Here is a 16,775-nt window from a genome sequence, read left to right on the forward strand (position 1 = left end):
CATAGGCTTGTCACTTTATTTATTTATTTATTTATTTTTAAATTTTTATTTATTTATGATAGTCACAGAGAGAGAAATAGAGGCAGAGACATAGGCAGAGGGAGAAGCAGGCTCCATGCACCGGGAGCCCGACGTGGGATTCGATCCCAGGTCTCCAGGATCGCGCCCTGGGCCAAAGGCAGGCGCCAAACCGCTGCGCCACCCAGGGATCCCGGCTTGTCACTTTATAGGCATATTACTTCACCACACCTTTGGAGGGAGGTACTACCAACATCCCCATTTTACAGGACAGGAAAACTGAGGCTGTGTGTCCAAGAGCCTAGGGAGCAAGTGAACGAACAAGCATCACTTCTCCCAAAGGCAGTAGGAATGGAAGAGTGTATTCTGGAGTCTAGGAAAAGTTGTCCTGATGTCCAGACTAAGAGACGCAGTCATTCCCCTGCTGTGAAAACAGGGTGCATTATGTATAAAAGTTGGGAATACAGAGCCATTCCCAATATCCAGGCCCCCAATCTGGGGTAGCTGCTTCTTGGGTCAGCTTCCCTCCAGTGAGGCTGTACTCATATCTGTGACATACCACTGTGTCTGCATCACAGTAGAGGAATAAATAGGACTCGGGAGCACAAAAGTGTCACTGCGTCCCTCAATGCACCATGGGATCCACCAAAGACCAATTCCAAAGACGTAGTCACTCCACAACCTGGCCCGGAGCCTTGGAGCAGGAGCTGAATGGAAGAATAAAAATACAGAGGAAAGAAGACGGTATACTCTTGGGAGGGAAGGTGGTGTGGGGGCCCCACAGGGGTATTTCTGGTATGAAGGCTCAGGCTATGGTTCCATTCCAAAGAGAGAAAAGGGGGAGGGTCAGGCTTTGTGGAGTTCCTTGGGGGCCTCTCCTTATTAGATTAGGTAGAAACTAATCAGGCAAACCAGGGGCTGTAGGCCTCAAGGGTCCTGAGGGGGCAGGGGCTGTCCCTTTCCCAGAGACAGCCCTCCCAGAAGCTCCTCTGGGAATTCCTTCAGTGGCATCTGGATAGGTGTGGAAGGGATCATGGAAGATGGCCTGGGGGCTGTGGTTTTTTACTTGGTCCACGGTGGAGGGCCTGGGTTTTGCATTTTGTCTAAATTGTGGCAAAATACAAATAACAAATTTTACCATCTTATGCATTTCTTTTCTTTTTTTTTTTTTTTTAAAGATTTTATTTGGGATCCCTGGGTGGCGCAGCGGTTTGGCGCCTGCCTTTGGCCCAGGGCGCAGCGCGATCCTGGAGACCGGGGATCGGATCCCACGTCGGGCTCCAGGTGCATGAAGCCTGCTTCTCCCTCTGCCTATGTCTCTGCCTCTCTCTCTCTCTCTCTGTGACTGTCATAAAAAAATAAATAGATAAATAAATAAATAAATAAAAGATTTTATTTATTTATTTATTTGTGAGAGACACACACACAGAGAGAGAGGCAGTGACACAGGCAGAGGGAGAAGCAGGCTCCTGCATGGAATATGGAAGCCTGACATGGGACTCGATCCTAGGTTTCCAGGATTACACCCTGGGCTGAAGGTGGTGCTAAACCACTGAGCCACCCGGGCTGCCCATCTTAAGCATTTCAAAGTGTACAATTCAGTAGTGTTAAGGATATTCACATTGTTGGGCAACCAATTTCGAGAATTTTTTCTTTCATCTTGCAAAACCGAAACTCTGTACTCATCAAACAACAATGCCAGAATGGGTGAACTGTATAGTAAGTGAATGACATCTCAATAATGATGATTTTAAAAAAGAATTTTTACCCTGTACCCCCCAGGTGACATTGTATCTATTTTGAGACCCAGTTCCAATACCACTTATAGGAAGTTTTATGTCTTCCACCATTCAGGCCCCCAAATCCTCAAACAGAGCACACCCCTTCTGTAAAACATGAACCCTCCACAGTCATTCTGGCCTGGAGACCCTCAGACTCAGAGTTCAGGGCACTAGCCCCTAGGGAGCGTAGGGTAGAGGTGGGAGCTGGTGCCCTCCTAACTTAGGCTGGAAGGCCTATGGCCCCAGCTTTGTGACTGTGGGCAAAGCACTTCTCTTCTCTGGGCCTGGGGGTCCTCACCTTGGGTGTAGAAGGCTCCGTGGGCCTGCTTTCCCCCAGCTTTTTCTGCAGGGATGCAGGATGGGCTTCACCTTCTGAGCCTGGGATGTAGGCAAGGAGAAAATTATGGGTTTTCCTTTGACAGATGAGGACATCAAGGGTCAGGTGGACAAGGCATGTTGAAGATTTCTGAGCAGGGAGGCTGCTGGCCAGCTGTTTAATCGTATAGCCCTGTACACCAGCCTGGCTAAATTATGGTCTTCGCTTTCTGTTGCTACAGTAGGTGGGCATCACTGAGGCACCCAGGTTCCCTCTGTAGCAGGGAAGATAGCTGAGTGGTCACGAAGGTGTAAGGCAGAGTGAGAAGATTCTGAAAATGGCCCTAGACCCCTCCCTGACCTCTATGTCCTGGGTGGAGATTTCACAGTGTAGTGTGGGGGATGGAGTTAAGAGAAATAACGGTTGTTGAGGTGTCGGGTCCCATAAAGGAGACCCACGACTGGAGGCCAGGAACTTTTTGTCCAGAATGCCAAACTCCTGGAATTCCACCTGTACCTTGGATACCCTGCAGTAAGGTTTTGAACAAGAGACCCCACTATCACATCTGAGGGCCCAGAGGGGCTAAAGGAGGTCCAGAGAGGCCAGCTTGCCTGGGGTGGAATGGCAGCGCCACCAGGGAGCACCTCCTGCTCTGATGCTTTGCCATTCCAAGCTGGCTCTTTAAACTCCAGACCATGATGTCACCATAGACCGCGAAGGATGGGAGGGGGACTGCAGGCCTGAGGGCGGACTGCATTTCCCAGCAGTCTTGGGTGCACCACACCTCTCCCAGCAGGCGCCGGCTCACTGCAGACTATTAACTAATTCCGTGCCAGTATCCAAATGGGTTCTGAAGTGTCCACAGTTCTGGGGTAAGGGTGGGATTCCCCTGCGGGTGGGATGTCTGGGGCACAGATGAAGCCGACCACATCTTTGGCCTGGTATAGGATTGAGCTTCTTTCCTGCCAGGGTCCTGGCATCACCCCCATCTTCCTGGTGCAGGGTCCTGAGTCCTCTCTTCCAAGCAGTCTCTCTTCTAGAACGCGGGGGCCTAGCCCCAGTGGACCCCATCCCACTCTGCTTAAGCTTTGACCCCAGGCCCCTGCAGGGGTTACCTCTTTGGTTTGACAGCCCCCTTTAAGCGGCGAAGGGACTACATCTCCCAGCGGCCCCAGGAACTTCCTGACGCAGCGCCTCCGCCCCCCAGCCCTCGGGGAGGTGCGGGCCGGGGGGGGGGGCGGGGGGAGGTGACTTGATGTCATCCTGAGCTGCTGGGCGGCGGGTGCCGGTGCGCACAGAGCCGGAGCTCCCGCGGCGCAGCGCCGCGCTCGGTCTGGCCCCAAGACTTGAGGAGAGGTCCGCACGCTGCCCGGGCAGCCTAGGGCGCCCCGGACACCCGCACCCCGACCTGGGGCTGACCTGGGGGCATGCTCCGGGGCCCGCGGAGCCGAGAGAGAACCCAGGAGCGCCGCCACCCAGCGCCAGCGCCAGCGCCCGGAGCGGAGCCGCTGCGAAAGAGCCCTGAACGGCAGCCGCCCCTTCCCCACCCGCAGCCCCCGGTGGTTGGGGACGGAAGTCGGGGCTTCTGAGAAGTGAGTGTCCCCCCCGCACCGGGAGGCAGATGAGATTTGGGGAGCCAAGAAGGAGGAGCTGAGGTGGGGGGAGGTTGCTAGGTTTTAGGAGGGAGGGGTGCTTGGAGATAGAGCCCCCCATTCTTGGGGAAGTCGCTGGTAGCTTGGATTAGCGGAGCCGAAGGGGGCCGTTCTGTTAGGGGCCAGGGATGAGGACGAGGTTCCCCATTCTAGGTAGGGGCTGGTTTGGGGAATAGGCCCCATTCCAAGAGGGATTGTTTTGGAACCTGGGGCTTTTCAGTCTGGGAGAAGGGTGGAACATGCTTCTGTGGGAAGGGGCTGTGCCTGTATTTAGGGTCTGGGTGCGGGTAGGAGGAAAAAGAAGACTTAAGCACTTAGACTTGAGCAGCCCTACACAGTCTCTCCTGGAAGAACTGATAGGCTCTCTCTGTTTCTTTTGCTGGTCTCTCTGCCCTGACTTCATTTTCAAAAGGTCCAGGGTGAGAACCCTAACTGGACTCTTCGGGACCCCCAGGAAGGACCTGAGACCTGAGCCATCCTCCTCTCTACTCTGCCTGCCCCCCAGGCCTGGGCAGTTGCCAAAGGCCCTGGGGGGGGGGGCCGGACTGTGGTTGTGTGCACCCCCCCCTCCAGGATGGGCCCAAGTTAGTCAGCCTCACCTCATTTGGCATCCTCCAGGCCCAGAGGGAACCCCTGGGGCTCTGAAGGCTTGACCCACCACCTGGCCACCATGGAGACAAAACTGCCCCCAGCAAGCACCCCCACCAGCCCTTCTTCCCCAGGGCTATCGCCTGTGCCCCCACCCGACAAGGTGGATGGCTTCTCCCGCCGTTCCCTTCGCAGAGCCCGGCCCCGGCGCTCCCATAGCTCCTCTCAGTTCCGCTATCAGAGCAACCAGCAAGAGCTCACTCCACTGCCCCTGCTCAAAGGTGAGCCCTGCTGCTGGCTACCAGGGTACCTGTGTCCCAGGGAAGGCAAGCAAAGCTGCAGTGAGTGGTGACCAGCAGCTGGCAGTTGCATTTAGAAGGTTTAGATGGCCCCTTCCAGATGAGGGACTCCGGCACTGGAAATGACCCCCACCCCCCAGCCCTCCAGCCCTCTCTGCTGACGCATGGCCTGACTGGCCTGTCATCCTTGGAGGTGGGGCATGTGGAAGTGGCGCCACCCTGGGGGGCAGACTAGGGCCAAGGGTGGGGCTCACAGCCTGGGTTCCAGGAGGCCACTGCCTGGGTCCTGGAGCAGGTACTCAGCATGGCTCCCTGTGGATTGTTATGTAGTCTCCCCATCCCTGGGCCACAGGGCCCCCGACCAGCTGAGTCAAAGAGCACCCAAGAGATCCTCAGCCCCCAACCTCCTTCCCATTTCTGGCTCTTAGAATAGCGTGCCAGCTCTGAGAGGGAGGCACGGCTGTTTCAGGCACCTGTGGAAAGCCCGGGCATCTGGGGTCTCTTACCTTGCTTTCAATCAGGCCATCATGCTCTCTGAGCCTGGGTTAGGAAGAAGAGATGCAGCTCCTTTACCCTGCAGGAATGGAGGATTTGGTCTCTGCAGAGAGTGGGGGATGACACAAGGGCAATGGGCCTGGGGCCCGGGGAGGCTGCTCTATGGATTTGGAGGGTACGCCCATGCCCAGAGCTCTGGCACCGGGGCACAGGCTCAGCCCCCTTCCCTCTCCCCAGATGTGCCAGCCTCTGAGCTGCATGAGCTGTTGAGCCGGAAGCTGGCCCAATGTGGGGTGATGTTTGACTTTTTGGACTGTGTGGCTGACCTGAAGGGGAAGGAGGTGAAGCGGGCAGCACTCAATGAGCTGGTGGAGTGTGTGGGGAGCACCCGAGGAGTCCTCATTGAGCCTGTCTACCCAGACATCATTCGCATGGTAAGCACCTGGCCCCTGACCTCTGGGGGAGGATTGGGGGACATGGAACCCCACTGACCTGCTCAGGGCTCCCTTCTTCCATGAAGACTAACCCCACACTCTTTGGCTTAGCCTCAAGGCCTGCATCTTTCTTCCTCCTGCCCCCAGCCCCACTGCATCTGGCCCAAGTAGGCACCTCTGTGCCTGCTGGGCCTGTCCCACCCTGCACTTTGTTTTATGCTCTCCCAAGGCCTGGCGTGCATTACCCCACATCCCTTAGTTCAATGGTCTGGCTCAGGTGCTGCCTCTTCCATGAAGTTTCTCTGTGCTCAAGCTAGAACTCTCCTTTTTGCTGACTAGAATGTCGATAGACCTTACCACTTAACATCTTGTCTTCCCTACTGGACTGTGCCCAGTAGAGGGCAAGATGTATCCTGTTAACTCCTGGGTCCCCAGCCCCCAGCCCAGGGCTTCCATGTGTTCAGGTAGTGATTGTTGACGAGTGAATTGCTTGCTGGGGCAGGTGCTGAGGCTCATTAGAACTTTGGATAAGGGACCTCCTGGCTTCTGCCTTTGAGGACTCTTCCTAAACGAGCCCTGCTCCTGCTCTTCAGATCTCAGTGAATATCTTCCGGACCCTACCACCCAGTGAGAACCCTGAATTTGATCCTGAAGAGGATGAACCCAACCTTGAGCCTTCCTGGCCACATCTGCAGGTATGGGGCCTGGGGAAGGCAGGGAGCTGGATTTCAGGAGATGGGAGAGAGTCTCTAGACTGGAGGAGGAGGGCAGTAGGGCAAGGGGAAGAAGGAGGCTGTTCTTGAACTCACCTTTTTGTCTGTCCCCACTCCCAGCTGGTATATGAGTTTTTCCTGCGTTTCTTGGAAAGTCCAGATTTCCAACCCTCCGTGGCCAAGAGATATGTGGATCAAAAGTTTGTCCTGATGGTGAAGTGGGGAGCCCAGGCTGGGGGGTGCCATGGGACAGGGGCAAGCTCTCTGAGGGGTGTTGGGCTAGGATGGAAGTGACCTGGGCTTGGCCTCTCTCCCCTGACCTCCTGACCCTGGGTCCCCTAGCTCCTGGAGCTATTTGATAGTGAGGACCCCCGGGAGCGTGAGTACCTCAAGACCATCCTGCACCGGGTCTATGGCAAGTTCCTGGGGCTCCGGGCCTACATCCGCAAACAGTGCAGCCACATCTTTCTCCGGTGGGTGCCTGCTGCCTGCCCAGCTGAGGCCTGGGGAGGGAGGGGAGAGCTGGAGGGGAGAAGATGGAGCCAGAGGCTCCCATGAGCTCAGCAGGGGAAGGGTATTTATTTCCATTTTCTAGATGAGGAGACTGAGGGAGATGAACTGGTTTGCAGGGACTAACTAGGTCAGTCCTGGGGGCCTGGGATCGAATCTTCTGACCCTTGATGTGCCAGGCCGTAAAAACCCAAATAAAGGGATTCTTCCTGCAGGTGTGTATTGAGCAGCAGTGCCCCATGGGCATAGAGGCTCATATGGCCTTATAGTTGAGATTGGCTTTGGAGCTCACTGGCCTTTTTGAGTTTGGTTCAAATGTTTAGGGGAATGTGGGCAAATTTTCTCTCATCTCTAGAATGGGAATGATAGCTGTATTCACCCAGGGACAGTCATCAGGGTGAAATGAGACAGTGCCTCCAAAGCATACAGTATGTAGCTTCTTGACCAAGGCTGGGACTCCGAAACATTAGCTCTTGTGCTTGTTAGCTACAAAATAGGTGACACATGATCCCTGTCCTCCAGGATCTCAGAGTCCATTAGATCCTCTGCTTATTAACTTTGGGGCGGGTGTCATTGAACTGCTGAGCCTCGATTTCTTCATCTGCATAATGGATCTAATAAGCCATATCTTTCAGGATAATTTTGGGAAGTTCGTAATGCAGAGTAGATACTATGTTTGTCATTCTTTTGGTTGAGAGGCATGAACAAAGGTTGCAGGCTAGGTGTCTGCTGACTGGATGGGGGCCAGAAAATGAGAGTTAGGGTCTAGGGGAGAAAGAGGTTGGAATGCCTCATAGAAGAGAGGTTTGAGCACCAGTGCCTAGGCTGAGGAGGGTGATTCAGCGGAGGGTGTGGATCTCAGTGGGGCCTGGCTTGGGAAGGGAGCTAAGACTCTGGGTGGGGAGAGAGTTGGATTACTGTGCAGGGTGGGGTGGCAGGCAGGATGGCTGAGAGGAGCCTGGGCCTGCTATCATTGTTCTGAGCCTTTCCACATCCTCCTGTTCCTCTCACAGATTCATCTATGAATTCGAACACTTCAATGGTGTGGCTGAACTGCTGGAGATCTTAGGAAGGTGACTGTCTCTGGGCCTCTGCTGGAGCGTCAGGATTCTGGGAGAAAAGACTGAGGCCCAGTCATCTGAGCCCTCCTCCTCTTTTCTGTCCCCTTCTCAGCATCATCAATGGCTTTGCACTGCCCCTGAAGACTGAGCACAAGCAGTTCCTGGTCCGGGTCCTGATTCCCCTACACTCTGTCAAGTCACTGTCTGTTTTTCATGCCCAGGTAAGGCCTAGGCCTGGCCCTGCCACAGCAAAGAGATCCTGAGAGAGTTAGGGCATCCATTCAGTCAGTCCAACACTCTGCTCCAAGCCACACTAAGTCATGAATTCATAGGATCCTCCCTCACCTTCTTTCTCTTTGCTAATTCTGTTCCATATACGTCATCTACATTAGAGAATTTCCATGATGTTTTAAGGCTGATCTTGGATATCAGCTTTGTGAAGCCTTCCCAGCCTTTTCCCTCCTGACCTGCCCTAGGCAAGATTAAACTCTTCTCTTTCCATATTCCCACAGATTGTGATGTAGATTTCAATTATGGAAACTTCTGTAAAATTTGCAAGGTCTAGTTTGCTGAATATTCCCCTTGGGAGAACATGGTTGTGTCCCTGCACACAGAGCATGTGCCTGGTACATCCTAGGTAGTCAGTCAGTAAATGTTCAGTGAATGAGAGAGGAGACACAGTAAGTGAGCAAACATCTGTCCTGTCATGGTCCCCTCCTGACCTTGGTCTTCCTCTCCCCCTACCCCCACCCCACCTCAGCTGGCATACTGTGTGGTGCAGTTCCTGGAGAAGGATGCCACCTTGACAGAGCATGTGAGTACCTCTGGGGGGAAAGGCAGGCCCCACCCCTTCAGGTCTGACTCTTTTCTACTTCAACTCCCACAGGTGATCCGAGGACTGCTCAAATACTGGCCAAAAACCTGTACCCAGAAAGAGGTATGAGGAAAGGCTCTGATGTCCTCCAGAGGCGGGGGGTCAGGAGGGCTCCGTTTCTGGAGAGGAGTCAAATGTGTGTGGGGGGGAAATGGGAACAGCTGTTTCCTGTGTCCCTACCCCCAGGTGATGTTTCTGGGGGAGATGGAAGAGATTCTTGATGTCATTGAGCCCTCCCAGTTTGTGAAGATCCAGGAGCCCCTCTTTAAGCAGGTGGCCCGCTGTGTTTCCAGCCCCCATTTCCAGGTATGGGGTGGGAAGAAGGAAGGGTGGGAGCTGGGGTATGGACTAGGAGGGCTGACCAGTCCACCTAACACAGCTCTCTTCACCTTCAGTTTCTCCTCTGGACCCACCAGGGTCTGATGGGGGAGATGCTGGATTTAAGATCAGGAGACCTAGGGTCAGGCCTCAGACATGCTCCCCATGGGCTGAGGGGCCCTGGGCAATCACTTTGCCACTTCAATCTGATAGAAGCTTCCTTGTCTGTAAAGTGGACCACAGTGACCTCTTCACAAGGTGGTGATGAGTGTAGTGCCAGCCTGTTTGGTAAACTGAAATGTGCTCCAGAGGAGCTGTTATCTCTGCTCCCCTCTTCTTAGTGGCTTTTGATTTCATTAGTCCCCCTCCAGTGCCCAGCCTTTGGTTCCACTTCCTCGGGCTGGCTGTAATTGCTATATTCCTATACATGTGTGCAGACTTTTGCCCATTCTTATGGGCCTTAATGTGGTGGAAGTCAGGTCTTCCTCATGGTGACTCTGGCATTTACATTTATTAAACACTTTGTTTGATTCTTACAGTAGCCCTAGGGAGATAGCTACTATTAGCCCCATTTTATAGCTGAGAACACTGAGGCTGGGAAGTTAAAATGCCTCACCCTAGGTCATATGTCCAGTGTGTAGTGGAACTAGGATTCAATCCTGAGCATTGGACTCCAAATCCAGCTCTTTTCTCTTCACTACATTGCCTCCTATGGTGGGTCAGATGAGCCCTGAGGATTGGGGGCAGGGCACCCTGGGTTTAGGGGTGGGGGTGGATACCAGGCCTTGCACATTCAGGGAAGCCCCTACGAGGCACTCCCTTTGCCATCTTGCTGCCTCAGGTTGCAGAGCGGGCTCTGTATTTCTGGAACAATGAGTATATCCTGAGCCTCATCGAGGACAACTGCCACACTGTGCTGCCTGCTGTGTTTGGGACCCTCTACCAAGTCTCTAAGGAGCACTGGAATCAGTGAGTGCCTAGGCCTTGACCTAACCCACAGAAGCTGGGTCCAGGGCCAGGCAGTTCAGACCTGGGAGGATCAGGGAGGGGAAAGGAGCAGGGAGAGAGCAGTGCCTGTGGTGTTCAGAGCTGCATGTGTTTTTGGGGAACAGGGGTAGGCAGAGTGCAAGGGAGGGAGGCAGCGCCAAACTGAAGTGGTTCCCATTTCCTCACCCTTCCCTGGACCTTGCCAAGAACCATCGTGTCTCTGATCTACAATGTGCTCAAGACGTTCATGGAGATGAATGGAAAGCTGTTTGATGAGCTCACAGCCTCCTACAAGCTTGAAAAGCAGCAGTGAGTGTTGGGCTGGGCATGGGGGGAGAGGGGAAAAGGCAGGGAGGAGCTGGCTCCTTGGGGTTGGAAGGAGCCTAGGAGGATGGCCCATGTCCTGTGTGATCAGAAGTTTAGTCTCTCCCTGTGTTCCTGCTGGGCCATCCATGCCTGGCTCCCCACTGCACCCTCCAGTCATGCTCCCAAGTCTTCTTACAGGTATGGAACTTCCTCCCCTTCAGCTTCATGACTGCGGTCAGGGGACAGTTTCCCTGTGCTCTCTTCCCTAAGTGGAGGATCCCATAGAGTCCGTTTATTCTATTTTATTTTATTTTATTTTATTTTATTTTATTTTATTTTATTTTATTTTATTTTATTTTATTTTATTTATTTATTTTATTTTATTTTATTTTATTTTATTTATTTTATTTTATTTTATTTTATTATTTTATTTTATTATTTTATTTTATTTTTTAAAGGATTTTATTTATTTATTCATGAGAGACAGAGACAGAGAGAGACAGAGAGAGAAGAGAGAGAGAGAGAGGCACAGGCAGAGGGAGAAACAGGCTCCATGCAGGGAGCCTGATGTGGGACTCGATCCAGGTCTCCAAGATCACGCCCCGGGCTGAAGGCGGCGCTAAACCACTGCGCCACCAGGGCTGCCCTAGAGTCCATTTATACTTGGGTGGTGGTGAGGGAGGCTGGACTGTGGGTGGGCCCGGGCAGGGGAACTGCCTCACTCTCTCTCCCCAGGGAGCAGCAGAAGGCCCGGGAGCGTCAGGAACTATGGCAAGGCCTGGAGGAGCTACGGCTACGCCGGTTACAGGGGACCCAAGGGGCCAAAGAGACACCCCTCCAACGGCTTACACCCCAGGTGGCCACCAGTGGGGGTCAGAGCTAGAGATCCCCTAGAAGGGGAGGAGCTAAATCCAGAGCTATCAGCCCCTCCATCCCCTCTCCTACCCAGGGGCCCAGAGAGACACACACCTACCCCTGGCCTTGCCAGAGTGGGCTTGGAGGGCACCCTGTCTGGCCCACTGTGGGCAGCTTTCACTGTGGGGAGAGGAGGAGAGGAGATGGTGGTCCTGGCAACAGAACTCTCAGGCCTATGTGGCAGGACTTGACCAGGGCAGGCTTGACCAGGAAGCTGCCACTGGGTACTGTACCTGCCCTGAAAAGCTGGGCTCCAGACTGCAGGCAGGTTCCCACCCTGCTCCTGCCTAGAACAAGGGGACTCAGCCCTTTGCCTGCCCCGCCTCGTGCCAGCATGAGGTCCTTCCTCACCCTACCATGGGATCCATGGTCTATTTATTCTCCCCAGCTCACCCCCAACACAGACACTGTCCTGGGCCTGGGGCATCCTCTTTCCCTCCTCTCCCTCACCCTGTACTTCCTTGTCCCCTTTTTATTTATTGGGCAGGGGGAGGGGTGAGGGCACAGGCAGAAGAGATTCCCCGTGTCCTGGGGTGGGGGGGTGTCACAGTTACCATGGTCTTTCCCCCTTCCCCTGGCTGGGGGTAGACTTAATAAAGAGAGAAACTTGAGAACTGCTTGCTTTATTTAGGGGTAGGTACAAAGAGGGGAGTGAAGTGATGACAGTCTGGTTAGGAGGCCAGGCAGAGGTAGGAGAGAGGCAGAAACTGGCGACAATCACAGAATCTTAAGGAAGCTGGAATTGTCCTGAATGAGGCTTGGGATATACAAGATATACTCCAACTCAAACCCTCTGACCAAGGCAAAGGAGGAAGGGAAAGGATGAGCTAGTAGCGCGAAAGGCGACACATGTCACACTGGCAGGCCCTGGCTGTGAAGATCTCCAGCTCCTCCTTCTGGTCCCCCCCACACTGCAGCTGCACCTTCACCTGTGGGAGAGAAGTATCCGTGTTTCACTCACCTTCCTTGGGCCATCTTAGGTTCCCATTTCTTCTGTCTCCCCACCGCCAAAGAGCCACTGCTGGGCTGGGCCTTCTCACCTTCTTCAGGCCACTGATGGTACAGCACTGAGAGACGGAGGTCATGTTATGTCGATATCCACTGGCCACCAGCACAGAGTACCGGGAAGGGAAGGCACTAGACTCACAGTGGCCCACGCAGGCCTGTGCCACATGCGAGCCCTGGCAGGTGCCTTGGCGATCACTTCGCACTGTCACATTGAAGGCTAGAAGGAGACAGGCAAGTGGGAGACAGTGCCTCTGCGAAGCCTCACCTAGTTCTGTCACTGGAATCTCAGTGTGGGTCCATTGAGGGTGCTGCCCGCCCTTCTGGACCTGTCCATTAGCTCTCTGCTCCCACCCAGCTGTCTGCCCTCAGGGTTACTCACGGTGCAAGTGGCAGCCTGGGATGGCCGCCTGCCGACCCCAACCTTCAGTGACCGCCAGGACCAGCAGGCAGAGGAACAGCGTTTGGGGAGATGCCATGGGTATCTGAAACAGCGGGTGGATATCTATCTCTAGATAAGTGTGCAGGTGGGAGGGGGAGTTCCTTACTGTGTGCCTCCAGGTGAATGAGCCAGGGTTAGGCTTATCTTTCTTTCTTTTTTTTTTTTAAGATTTTATTTATTCATTTATGAGAGACACAGAGAGGCAGAGACAGAGACACAGGCAGAGGGAGAAGGAGGCTCCCTGCAGGGAGCCGGATGTAGGACTCGATCCCAGGACCTTGGGATCACGACCCAAGCCAAAAGCAGACACTCAACCGCTGAGCCACCCAGGTGCCCCTAGGCTGGTCTTTCTGACTGGGGTGAGGCAAGCCAGTGAGTGGGGATGTCTTTTCCCTGTGTCTGCCTTTGGGTGCATGTTGTGTTTGCCTGTGTATCTCTCATGATGGGTGTGAGTGTGAGCAGCTGTCAGCCCACTGCTGTGATTCTTCCCTGGAATTTCTTCTACTATCTGAAGCACAAACATCTACCTCCATCTCCCCCATTTGCAGGCCCCAGGGCCTCCCAGAGCTTCTCCCTCCTCAGGGGGCTTACCACTTCCAAGGCCCAGGAACTGAATGGTTTGCTGAATGGGTTCCTCAGGTCTTCTGCTGGTCTCCAGACAGTGCTGGCTCTCTGGATTTTTATTTGCCAGCATTCTGGAGCCACGCCCTCTTGGAGATCAGCTTACAGGCCTGCCTCCCTGCCAGAGGCCTCAGAGCAATCCCACCTGGGAGATCCAGCTCTTCTCTGAGGTGTGGTCCTCAGAGAGAGGCTTCTGCTTTCTGCTGCCTGAGGTCCAGGGTTGGGGGAAGTGAGATGTGGAAAAAAAAACCAGGAGCTGGTGCAGCGGGTAGCATATGTGTGACTGGGGAAAGAGACTGCCCCAGTTGGGCTGCGTTTTGGCCACCAGGGCTCTTCCCTTCTTTGCTGTGTGACCTTGGGCCAAGACACTCCCCTGTTCAGGGCCTTGCTACCCCAACCTTGAAGCTACTAAACTCATTCCTGCTTGTAACCTTATCCACTATATAGGAAAAGTGTGGGGAGGATATTTTTTTAGACAAGGGAAATGACACCAGTAAGAGCCTCCTGAGATAAGCTTAGTGGCGGAGTTGGGGAGAATGGAGGGTTCTAAGTCCATTTCAGAGCTTCATTTTCACTGTTAGGCAGATGACTCATCCTGGGGGTCAGGCACAGAGTGGGGCTCCTCCTAGTCCCTGGAATAACAGGGACCTGACTCCTAGAACTGTCTGAAGCTGTCAACCCCAGCAAATCCCATTATTTCATCTAGCTCTGGCTCTGGTTTTACAGGTAAAGCATCTAAGGCTTAGAGAAGGAAAGCTACTAAAGGTAACAGAGTTAATGTCAGGCCAAATCTGTTCTCCATACATGGTGCTAAATTACACTTGGGGCAAGAATGTAGCAAGTTGGAAAAGATTCCCCTTGTCAGTACTAGCTGCATGGGCTAGGGCAGGCCAGAGATCAGAAAGAAGTCTATGGTAGTTGCCACACACACACACACACACACACACACACACACACACAGACACCCCCACACACACACCAGGGCCACTGCCTCACTGATTTGCTCAGAGAGGCAGAACCGGCCACACACACCACTATAGCTTGAAGGTGCCTAAGAGCTCATTGAATCCTATCCCTTCATTTTTCAGAAGAGAACATCAGAACCAGAGAGGAAAGTGACTTTGTCAAGGCTTCACTGTAAGCTAGTCAGAGTCAAAATGGCATGCAGATCTCTAGATTCTGGAGTTGAACCTTTCAGTGGCTTTGTAAAGCAGGCCTTGTTCGGGACAGTAGGACAAAGGCAATGAACTCAACTTGTCCTTATTCCTCCAGTTCCTCTTCAGCCAATTCCTCTCAGGACCTGGGCCTGTCTACAGCAGCCACATCTCCCTATTCAGGGTAAGGCAACCAAAACAAGGGGACTCCAAGGACCTCAACATCCCAGCCCCAATTCTGCCATTCATCATGGGAACCTTCCAGCATGTGACAGACCATCAGCTCTGTTTAAAGACTAGAAGTGACAAGGACTATCTTACAAGGTGGCCCATTCTAATACTGGACATTTATAACAGATTCCTTTGTTCTGAGCTAATTTGAGTTTCCCTAAATTCCCACCTATTTGATCTTCTGTGGCCACACAACAGAAGTCTAACCTGTCTGTCCCAGGTCAGCCCTTGGGTTACATGAAGTCAGAGCTCAGGTGCCCTGGTCTTCTCCCTAGGGGCCCTAACCTGGGCTGACTTGCAGTTAATATGAGAATCTAAACTAAGTTACTGTTAAAAGCCAGAGGGATAGGTGAGTGGAAAGCATTTACCTACTGAGAGTGTGCTTTGGGGCCAAACTGGGTGAATTGGGAATAGATGATATCTTGAGGGTCAGCAGGGCTCAGGAAAGACCCCATTATAAGACCCCATTCCCTAAGCCCTGGCAGGGAGGCTAAGACTAAGGTTTGAGGTCAAGTACAGATCCCACTCTCCCAAAGCATCCTGCCAACAATAACCAGGTAGACCCAAGGAAGGTTTCAGGCATTGCTTCCCTGTATCTTCAGGAAAGAGTTTGCTTTCTCTCTACTTCATGAAATTCAGTCAATAATTCTTCATAAATAATTTATTTTCATTGAGATCCTAAGTGCTGGAGATGAAAGACCTAAACTGGCCTTCAGAGCAGTACAGTTCTCAGACTAGAACATTTTAGGAAGTTCTATTCTTTTCTTAGTGTTTTAAATTAAAAAAAAAAATCCATTGTAAAGGGGCAAAGAACAGGGCAAATCAGCAAGAGGACTCTGGGAGTTTGGGGCCAACATTGCCCATGACTGAAATGTCATACACAGGATGGAATGGGAAGAGTCACTGCAAGAGGACACTCTCCCACTGCTGCATCTGGAAAGCTCACTGGCTGCTCTTTCTGAAGAAGTAGCGAAAGGGGAAGAGAGAGCTGTGGGAAGGAGAGCAGAATGGGTTAAGTTTCTAAAGGTCCCTCCCTTCTCCCAGTCCCATTAGGGCTCCATTACCTAGGGCATTTTTGCTTTGGGGAAACCACTGAATGGATTCAAGTCTGGAGCAGCATTTGAAAAGGTACCCAAATTAGCTTATACTTAGGAGTGGGGCATGAAGAAGGAGAACTGCAATGGGGTTGCTGAGCTCTAGAGAGATAAAGGGATTTGCTAACTGTCTTTTGCAAAAAGGACTCTGAAAACACAGCCAAGATTCAGAGGGGAGAATGGAAGCATTTGATAGCCAAAGCATCTGAATGACCCAACAATAAGAATAGTCTCTGCCCAAGCAGTATTTATGGAACGAGGTCCAATTGCTAGGCACACTGGGGTGGGTTGGATAAAAATGAACAAGACATACATAGTCTTTATTAAATTCAGTTAGGGCCCTTGTGCTGAGTCTCATTTCCGTCATGTGTCTCGGGGAAAATAGAGATTATGCAGGTAATCTGCTTTCTTTTCTAATTTCCCTGGGAGACAATGAGGCTGACTCTGGAGCCAGAGCCAGATTGATGGTAGGAGAGACATCTGTCCTACCTTAGAAACCCAAAGAAGCCACCAGTTGCCAGCTCTGTGGGTCCTTTAGGTGGAAGTGGATTGTTTTGCTGCAGTGGGGGAATGATCTGCCCTGCTGGGCTGTCCTCTGACTTAGAATCTGCAAGGAAAACAGGGGAAAAGTATTAGTCTGTGGGCTACTTTCATGTGACATCCAGTATGAGCCAAGGGCAGCCTCATACCAAGATTGGTTTGAAGCCAGGTGAATTGTTTGTTCTGACCTTCCCAGTTTCATCTCAGCTCAGTTCTGAGATGCTATTCTTACCTTGGAGTATTTTTAGTTGGGCCCCTGAGATTTTTACACTGCTCAAGTCCTAGCCACCTGCCACGGATGGTGTCTTATCATGGAATGATGACTTGTTGAAGAAGTCATGTGCTTACATCCCTGAATCTGATATCTACAGTCCATACTGAAGCCTTATGCTAGACAACACCTTAACATGCATTCCTAGCC

At 52.6% G+C, this 16,775-nt stretch overlaps 2 protein-coding genes across 28 annotated transcripts in view; one reads left to right on the forward strand and one right to left on the reverse strand.

The window, feature by feature from the left end:
* Positions 1–3,351: 3,351 nt before the first annotated feature.
* On the forward strand, positions 3,352–11,881 carry PPP2R5B (protein phosphatase 2 regulatory subunit B'beta). Its single transcript, XM_072789788.1, has 14 exons — positions 3,352–3,707; positions 4,180–4,636; positions 5,387–5,583; positions 6,177–6,278; positions 6,417–6,509; positions 6,639–6,769; positions 7,820–7,879; positions 7,980–8,088; positions 8,628–8,681; positions 8,754–8,804; positions 8,928–9,047; positions 9,901–10,028; positions 10,254–10,355; positions 11,088–11,881. Exons 2-14 carry the CDS (start codon positions 4,438–4,440, stop codon positions 11,233–11,235), a joined length of 1,494 nt encoding a protein of 497 aa, XP_072645889.1. The 5' UTR covers positions 3,352–3,707; positions 4,180–4,437; the 3' UTR covers positions 11,236–11,881.
* Positions 11,875–16,775, reverse strand: part of GPHA2 (glycoprotein hormone subunit alpha 2) — a 32,826-nt gene continuing 27,925 nt past the window's right edge. For 20 of the 27 annotated variants that reach the window (XM_072789808.1, XM_072789799.1, XM_072789793.1 and 17 more), the window contains 3 exons: positions 12,655–12,757; positions 12,308–12,492; positions 11,875–12,196 (listed from right to left, as the gene is read on the reverse strand). In XM_072789808.1, the coding sequence (XP_072645909.1) occupies positions 12,095–12,196; positions 12,308–12,492; positions 12,655–12,757 (390 nt within the window). In that variant the 3' untranslated portion in view covers positions 11,875–12,094. Of the gene's footprint in view, positions 12,197–12,307; positions 12,493–12,654; positions 12,758–15,366; positions 15,709–16,303; positions 16,422–16,775 lie in introns of those variants that run through there. The other 7 variants (XM_072789794.1, XM_072789797.1, XM_072789792.1 and 4 more) reach the window with 3 other exon arrangements.

The sequence above is a fragment of the Canis lupus genome, chromosome 21 (assembly GCF_048164855.1).
Source record: "Canis lupus baileyi chromosome 21, mCanLup2.hap1, whole genome shotgun sequence".
Taxonomy (NCBI): Eukaryota; Metazoa; Chordata; class Mammalia; order Carnivora; family Canidae; genus Canis; species Canis lupus.

Bases quoted from the DNA above. Each gene is read 5' to 3' on its own strand.
- PPP2R5B (XM_072789788.1), top strand. From the start codon at position 4,438: ATGGAGACAAAACTGCCCCCAGCAAGCACCCCCACCAGCCCTTCTTCC. The intron at 4,637-5,386 runs GTGAGCCCTGCT...CCCTCTCCCCAG, and splicing joins TCCACTGCCCCTGCTCAAAG to ATGTGCCAGCCTCTGAGCTG. The intron at 5,584-6,176 runs GTAAGCACCTGG...CCTGCTCTTCAG, and splicing joins ACCCAGACATCATTCGCATG to ATCTCAGTGAATATCTTCCG.